Raw genomic sequence first — 9099 nt, 5'->3', positions numbered from 1 at the left:
TTTGTCAAGAATAGCTTTATCATGGAGGAAAGCACGGAACTACCTAAAGGTCATCAGGAAGGAAAATGGTGACAAGATGATCAGAAGAAAGGGCAAGAAAGGAGCTGTATGGACCAGCTAAAGTGAAACAGATAACAGGGAGGCCAGGTCTAGAGTCTTCTCATTTTAAAATCAAGAAAGAGCTCCATTCCTCTCTTCGATCATGCAGAAATGAAGCTTTCTTCCAGTGTGCATAAATGAGAAGCAAGAACATAGGACATATCGACCTGTAACATTGCTATAAATTTGTAAATTAGTAGCACATATCAAAATCCACATTTGACTTAGAAACAGTCTGATACCTTGTTTAAAACAATAATTAAAGTAATGCCAGCAATATCTCTATTACTAACATAATCACTCTTTACTCGGTGTACCTCTGTCTCTAAAATAAATACTCGTTATGGTGTTCTGCAAAAAAGTAGGCAATAGGGGCAGCTAGATGGCGCAGTAGATAGAATATCTGCCCTGGAGTCAAGAGGACCTGAGTTCAAATTTGCCCTCAGACACAAAACACTTACTAGCTATGTGACCCTGGACAAGTTGCTTAACTCCATTGCCAAGCCAAAAAAAAAAAAAGTAGGCAGTAGCTAAAATATCCAGAACAAAGCCACAGTATGGCTGAGGGAAAGCTATTAACTAAGGATAGAGTGATCAAAAACATGAAACAATTGATTTAGTTTAAAGGAAATTGAAATGCTTTTGCATTCTTTAATAGGGGTCTGTCTGATAAAGGCCCTCCATCCTTAAAGCATGTACAATATGTCCTTCCTGGTACAAATCTATGTGTTGTTGATGATCCTGCACATATTATTCAGAAAGGGAGGAAGCCTTTGCCCCGCTGCAGTCCACTGGCAGGGATCTTCTTTCTTTTCTGCTTTCTTCTACAGTAGTAAAGAAAAACAAAACCTTTTAGTTGGCTGCTGAGACTTAAAGCTTTGTCTGTAAGACCTCTCACTTTCTTCCCTTACAGCAGCAAGGCAAGAGCCAAAGTGAGCTGCCAGATTGGGGAACCTCTCCCTCACTTGGCTGCCACGTATCTGAATGCGTGGTGCTTCTATTTCTTTTGTCTTTTGTGTTCATTTTTTTCCTTGTCTTACATGAATGAGTATCCAGATACAGAGCAAATCAGGTTAAGATCTCGTTAACCTTGAAAGGTCAAAAAAGCCAACATGGGTTTAGCAACTTGAGACAATAACAGTCTGCCAGTAACCTTCAATTAAGTAGAGAGGAGACAAGCCTGTGGAGTGCCCTGCTTGACCCAGGCCACCAAGGAACCAGCCCACCTGAGCAAAGGAAGGATTCATTCATTTGCCACACTACACCTAGAATTGAACTTTGAGGGGACTGTACAAAGAGAAGGAAAGAACTTCCAGGGCCAAAGAGGGCCCCACCAAAAACAAACAGGCAAGAAACAACAACAAAAATAATCAAACAAACAAAGCCTGAGTTGGGAAGGAGAGGAGGGCATTCTGTAGCAGCCACTGTATGTCTGAATCCACTCTCTCCAGAGACCGGGTGGGGATGTAGAGGTAAGGTTATGCTTCCTGGATGGTGGTTGGAAGTGCTGTAATTGAGCCCTTGCTATGCCTTCTCAGTAAATATCTTTTTTGGAAGGATAATTTATGTTAAATGACTAATTTATATCGATAGTATTGGCAGGTTAAAAATATTGAGGAAAACATCAGTAGGGGTCATGAAGTATAGTATCAGAAGCCTCAGCCCTTCAGGGTTACCTTCATAGACATGAGTTAAGTAATAGTAGCTATTGCCGAGATCAGAAATGTCAAGCATGTAGCCTGCAGACTGCACGCATCCACAATACTTGCTAGTGTATCCCAAGCCAGATTAAAATGAAATTGGGAAACATTTAACCAAATAAATAAAAATAAAAGACAAATTATATTAATGTTCTTTTAAACATCAATATGCATCCTGTAGGATCCTCATGTATAGGTTAGTGGCCATCCTTTCTATTTGTCTTTAATGTGACTGCTCTAGTACATACCTGGTCAGCTAAACTGAGTATGAATAAGGAAAATGAGCTTAGAGCCTACATGTTCCACGAGCAAAATCAATGCAATCAAGATAAAGGAAGCTGTGAGATGGGACTAAAAACAGCTTTGCATCAACCATCTTTTATAAGGGTCTGTTATCCAAGATATATCTGGAATTAATACAGATATATAAAACCAAGAGTCATTTCCCAGCAGTTAAATTGTCAAAGTGTACGAACAAAATTTCTCAAAAGAAGAATTTCAAATCACATGCAAGATTGCTCCACATAATTACTGGTAAGAAAATTACAAATCAAAACAATTCTGAGGTTTCACCCTACATCCAGAAAATTGAAAAAAGATGCCCCAAAGTGTTGAAGTGGATGCTGAAAGCTAAATAGACTAATATATTCATAGAAATGCTACGAATTGGTTCAACCATTCTGTTTGCTATCCCTTCAAGCTTCTCTTCAAATGCAGATTTAATAAGCCTGCACTTTATTTTCATTGAATTCATTGATAAATATACCGAAGAATAGAGTATCAAGGATATATGTGCATATGTGTGTATATATGTATATAGATGTATATGTATACATACATGTATATATTCATACATACACATGCATGCATAGACATACACACATATATACACATACACCCCCATATATCTGTGTGTATATGTATATATATACACACACATCTATCTATCTATCCATCCATCTATTTATCTATCATCTATCTATCTATCTGTCTGTCTATCTATCTATCTATCTATCTATCTATCTATCTCTCCTAGGGTACTCTAGCAATTGTTCCTCAGACTGATATGAATATATTAATGGGTATAATTTGGGTTCGTTCATTTAAATTGTTCTGAATATACTTAACTGTGTGGTACACTAGTCTTGATCACTCAGTGTTTTTCACAAGGTTCACATGAACAATTTTGTAAATTTTACAAATATATGTGTATATATACACATATGTGTATATATATGTATATAAATGTATACATATATGCATATATGCACACACATACATATGCCTACACATGCCTGCATATGCATGCATATATACATATATGTATATACACTACATGCTACCCACGTAGTTTGTGTGTGAGCTGTTTAAATGTGACTTGCAGGAAATCATTGATAGACATTTCTGGATTCTTGTCCACTCTCTCAAAATGAAACTTTGATTCCTGCCTGAAGGGGAGTAGGAGAAGGGGGCATGAGGCTGGCTGCTCTGTTTTCTCCTGAGAATAAGAAGTACTCAGCTAGAATTATGTGTTATCTGGCCCCCTAAATATTGCTAGTCTAGGAACATGATTTTTATTTCTTAGGTTCAAGTTGCTTTCCCAGTCACTATATATTAAAAGAAAGGGGAGAACCCCAAGGTTAAACATGGTTTCAATCCTTTCCACCAAATTCTAGTTACACAAAAGACAATCATGAAATAGTGAATAGTGAATAAACCCATTTATCCAAGTAGCTAACAAACTGAAATCAGAGAACTTATACAAATATACCAGAAAATATTAACTTTCACAGACTAAATGAACTCTCACACTTGGAAAGAGATTATCTTAGCCCACACTAGAAAAGGGCTCCAATATCATCCACAGAGAAATAGGTAGACAAGTTGAAAGTAAGGGCTGTATTGAGGATCTGTTTTTTTTCCTACATGTCTTCTGCATTTCAAAGTGTTTTCTCTCTCAACCTGGAGTCAAACATGAAGAAAATCTGGAACTTTACATATCTTCTCTCAAACTTGGAATGAAGAATGTCTCTTTTATGCAAAGCTTTGATGTCTATTCCAACATTCACTTCATGCACATATGTGGTGTTCTTGAAGGAAAAAATTGTTAATCTAAAACACTTGACCAGCTTGCAGTACTTACTCCTAGAATGTTCCAATCACAATTCCATCACTTAGTCTGCTAAATATGGATTCATAAATCTTCTAAATTTGTATCTCTTCCTACCTGAATTATGCTACATTTCATTTATCTTTCAACTTCGTAGCACTCCCAATTTATTCTTTGTCTTTTTATCCTAATTGTATGACTTAAAATTGACCAACCATATTCCATTTGGGGGGAGAATATGACTGTGAAGATTACATATGTGTCATAGTCAGATTTTCTTCTTATATACACAATTTAAAAAAAATTACTTTGCTAACATAGGAAAACTTGGAGTACTGAGCTAATTCTTTGATAAAATGTGAGGAATCATTAAGAGCATCAAATATTTAACAGTAAGGCCAAAAAAGTGACAGGATATGAACTCACACTTGACACAAATGTCTCACAGACATTTCTAGATATAGAACTCAGTATACAATAGAGAAGGCAAAGTTATGGGTGATTGAGAAATACCACTTCCAATGGTGAAATTGAGTTCATTTCCATCTGAGGGAACTACTGTGAGTATATCATGCATTTTATAAATGTTTATTTGTTCCTATGAAATTCTATATAGTACAGATTAGAGGCAGCTAGGAGGGTCAGTGGATAGAGCACTAGGTTTGGAGTTAGGAAGACCTCAGTTCAAATCCAGCTTCAGACACTTACTAGTTGTGTGACTTTGGGCAAATCATTTAATTTTTATTTACTTTAATCCGTTGAAGAAGGAAAGGGCAACCCACTCCAATATCTTTGCCAATTGTCCCTTCCCTCAACACACACACATCAATCAACACACATGACTGAATCACTGAACAAGGAAAACAGTGCAGATGACAAAGCACTGTGCCTGGAGGCAGGAATACCTAATTTCAAACATGGCCTCAGACAGTTACCAGCTGTGTGACCCTGGGCAAGTCATTTAACCACTGTCCACCTCAGTTTCCTCAAATGTAAAATGGGGGTAGTAGTAGCACCTATCTCTCAGGGTTGTTGTGGAAATCAAATGAAATAATGTTTTAAACTGCTTAGCACAGTGCCTGGCACGTAATAAGAATTTAACAGATATTTGTTTCCAAATTTAAGGACTCCTGTGAGTCTTTTCTTTTACCTCTTCTTTCTGAGGTGAAATAAAGGCAATTCTCTATCCATATGCATTTGCTATCTTAAACACTTGGGCATAACCAATGTGGAAATTTGTCTTTCTGAATTATGTACATTTGTTAGAAGAATTTTTTTGAAACTATCTCTTTCATCATTTCTTACAGCACAACAGTATTTTATTACATTTATATAACCATACTTCATTCCAACAGTCCTCAACTTACTTAGTTTGTATTTTTTTGCCAGTACAAAAAAAAAAGAGGTGCTATAAATATTTTTATACAGATGTACCCTTTCTTCTGGCCCAAGTAGAGATTTTGCATGTAAGTTACTCAAGGAGGTTTTGAATTTGGAAGAACTCTACTCTGTCCCTGTGTAGCATGCAAAAAAAATGTATGAAATATGGTGCCACAGGATTTACCCTATGTCTGTTGGGGTAAGAATTACGTTTACTTACTGATTTTTATTGGTTATACTTAAAAGCCTGAGAAAATGGAGAGGCTCACAAACAGGACATCTCTCAAACGATAGATTACTCATTTATTTCTGTTTCCCAGATTCCTAGGGATTTAGGTGGGTTTGTTATTTTTATAGCCTGCAACTTTGCTGAAGTTGTTTATTATTTCAAGTAGCTTTTTTTACTTGATTCTCTAGGATTCTCTAAGTATCATCATATCACCTGGAAAGAGTGATAGTTTTGTTTCTTCTTTGCCTATTCTAATACCTTCAATTTCTTTTTTCTTTTTTTATTGCTAAAGCTGACATTTCCAGTATGATATTGAACAACAGTGTTGTGATAATGTTTTACCTTGTTTCACCCCCGATCTTATTGGAAATGCTTCTAGCTTGTCTCCATTACATATGATGCTTGCTGAAGGTTTTAGGTAGATGCTATTTATTATTTTAAGGAAGACTCCATTTATTCCTCTGCTCTCTAGTGTTTTTAATAAGAATGGGTTCTGTATTTTGTCAAAAGCTTTTTCTGCATCTATTGAAATGATCATGTGGTTTCTGTTTGTTTTGTTGTTGATATGATCAGTTATGCTGATACCAGATTCCTAGGGATTGTGGACTTCATTAATAGCAAAAAAGACGACTAAGAGAATATCAATAACTATCAGTCTATATTCTTTCCAACCTACAAAAACTTTTATGAGTCATTTAAACACAAATCAAGGGAGTCCTTGATATAAGTATATTAGTAAGTTACCAGCATACTTTTGTAAACAATATGCAGCAGTGGTGTTGTATTTAATATTGCATAATTAACTAAAAAATGTAGAGAATACAAGATCTCATTGTACTTATTGTTTATTGGTTATGAAAAAAAATTAGAGTCTACATAACAAAATGTTGTTTTACAAGTTATTTTACAATATTGTATCTGCTGTTGATAAAACAAAATCATTCAATAGTCCTTGAAAGGTGAAACAACACAAATAAACTAGTTCAATGACCCTCTGCTCATAGACATCAGTGATAACATAAAAGGGAGAGACATATCAAATCAAGTTAACAAGAATTTGTTGAGCATCTACTATGTTGGAGACAGTGTGCTCAGCACTGAGTGGCAAAGGCAAAACAAAGAAAAAATAAAACAAAATTAAAAAAAAAAACAGTCCACAATCTCAAGTAATTCACTAATCTCATGGGGGAGATATTTGAAATTAACCAGGTACAAATCAGATAAGTTGGAGATAATCAATAGATGGAAGACACTGGTGTTAAGTGGGATAAAGAATAGCTTTGTGCAGAAGGCAGGATTTTAGTGAGGACTCAAAGGAAGCCAGGAAAGCCAGGAGGCAAAGATGAGGAAGTAAGGAATTTGAGGCATTGGGGATAGTCAGTGAAAATGCATGGAGTTAGAAGATGGAATGTCTTAGGTGAAGAACAGCAAGGAGGTATGTCACTGGACTTATTCATTGCAGGGAGTAAGTTGCAAAAAGACTGGAAAAGTAGGAAGGGCCCAGATACAAATTGGGAAACGATTTCCTGTAAATGATATAGTCTTCCAGATGCTCCTATTTGGGAATGGTGCAATGTTGATTGCATCAATCTCTAGAGCACTGTACAGGCTCTGGGAAGAGATGTGTAATTACTCAAAGAAGCTTGACCTATTCACAAATACCAAGTGGATAAAGAAAGTCTCTTTTCTGTAATACAATAACATTTGAATAAGCAATTTATAGAGCTTATCTATCAGTATGTATATTTGTTGCAGACATTACAGATGAAACATGAGTTAGGCCAGACTGGAGGATCAAGAGCAGCATAGGATTGATAGCCTTTAATGACTCCAAACCTATCATGAAAATAAATACCCAGGGGAAGCTAGGTTGCACAGTGGATAGAGCACTGGCCCTGGAGTCAGGAGGACCTGAGTTCAAATCTGGCCTCAGACACATAACACTCACTAGCTGCATGACTCTGGGCACGTCATTTAACCCCAAATGCCTCACCAAAAAAGAAAAAAAAAAGGAATCTTACAACTTACAAAGTGCTTTTAAAAAGAGAAAGAAAATAAATACCCATCTTTTTAATACTAACTTTCTGCCATATGGCAATAAGGCAAGCAATCCAACAGTTGGTGAAGAACAAAAACAAATGTGTATCATACAGAGCACAATGAAGAGGTGCATGGTGAGTTTGAGCAGGCTGCAATATGTATTCAATGAGGATTTCTAAAGGAGAACAGGAGTAAAAGATGCTACAATGTAACTGCATGCTGGAAAAAGAGGTTGGATTCTTCACATGGAAGGGCAATGGATGACCAGAGAACATCTGGAGGGTTCCATTAGTAACCTTGTTGTATCAAAGAAAATGAGCAAGCCCACCTGAACAATGGGTGCAAATTTACAAGAGGACCTGTATAGGAGTCACTCAAGATGGACAAACAGAGATGAGTTGCAATCTATATTTCTAGAGAGAACTTCTGATTCAGTGAGATTTCATATCTACCTGAGACTACTGAGTATACCTACTGCCTCACACTATACCTTGAACTTAGTAGACTCTTAATAAATATTTACTAAATTGACTGTTCATCCTTTGACAATCCCTATACCTTCTACTCTTAGTTATTTCCCATGAACCCTAATGTTCCCCCATGTTCTGATTTGGGAAGAAGAGTCCCATTACTCTGTCATGGATCTGTTTTGTTTTCACACCATAAATTAAAGGGTTAACTGTAGGAGGTACCAGAAGATACATGCTGGCAAAGATAATGTGGAGGGATGGGGGCACTTTCCTGCCAATGCGATGAGTGAGGAAGCTAAACAGGGCAGGTATATAGGAGACCAAAATTGTGGAAACATGGGCAGCACATGTACCTAGGGCTTTGGATCGGGCATCTTTGGAGGAGAGCCTGAAGACAGCCTGGAGGATTTTGATGTAGGACATGGTTATAAGTCCTAGGTCTAGTACCATGACCGAGAGTGCAACAGAGATGCCATATGCTTGATTGATGAGGGTGTTGGCACATGCCAATTTAACTATGGCCATGTGCTCACAGTAGGCATGCCTGATGATGTACTTGGTGCAGTAGGGTAATCTTAATATGAGAAGTGGACAAGGAAGGACCATGATAATAGCCCGGGCAGCCCCAGCCAGTCCCATCCTGATGACCATAGGGGTAGTCAGAATAGTGGCATAGTGTAGTGGGTAACATATGGCTACATATCGGTCAAAGGCCATGGAGACCAATAGGGCTGACTCGATGATGCAGAAAGTGTGGATAAAGTACATCTGTGCTACGCAGTCATCAAATGTAATAAGGTGGGCATCCAGCCAGAAGATGCTCAGCATCTTGGGGGCTGTGGATGAGGCCAAGGCCACATCATTGAGGCCTAGCATGCAGAGAAAGTAGAACATGGGCTGGTGGAGGCTAGGCTCCAGCTTGACAGTAAGAATGATGAGGGCATTCCCCAGTAGAGTCAGAATATATAGGAGGAAGACAGGGATGCTTAGCCAGCAGTGGAAGGACTCCAGGCCAGGAATCCCAACGAGGAAAAATGCTGAGAAGCTGCGTTCTGTGGTATTTTTGATCAT

General features: G+C 37.5%; 1 protein-coding gene across 1 annotated transcript; it reads right to left on the bottom strand.

The window, feature by feature from the left end:
• Positions 1 to 8145: 8145 nt before the first annotated feature.
• LOC110195179 (olfactory receptor 52P1-like) lies at positions 8146 to 9099 on the bottom strand. Its single transcript, XM_020967810.1, has one exon. The coding sequence runs from the start codon at positions 9097 to 9099 to the stop codon at positions 8146 to 8148; it is 954 nt and encodes a 317-aa protein (XP_020823469.1).

Source organism: Phascolarctos cinereus, unplaced genomic scaffold, assembly GCF_003287225.1.
Source record: "Phascolarctos cinereus isolate Bilbo 61053 unplaced genomic scaffold, phaCin_HiC Scaffold_726;HRSCAF=1367, whole genome shotgun sequence".
NCBI lineage: Eukaryota > Metazoa > Chordata > Mammalia > Diprotodontia > Phascolarctidae > Phascolarctos > Phascolarctos cinereus.
This window is presented reverse-complemented; position numbering and strand designations above follow the sequence as displayed.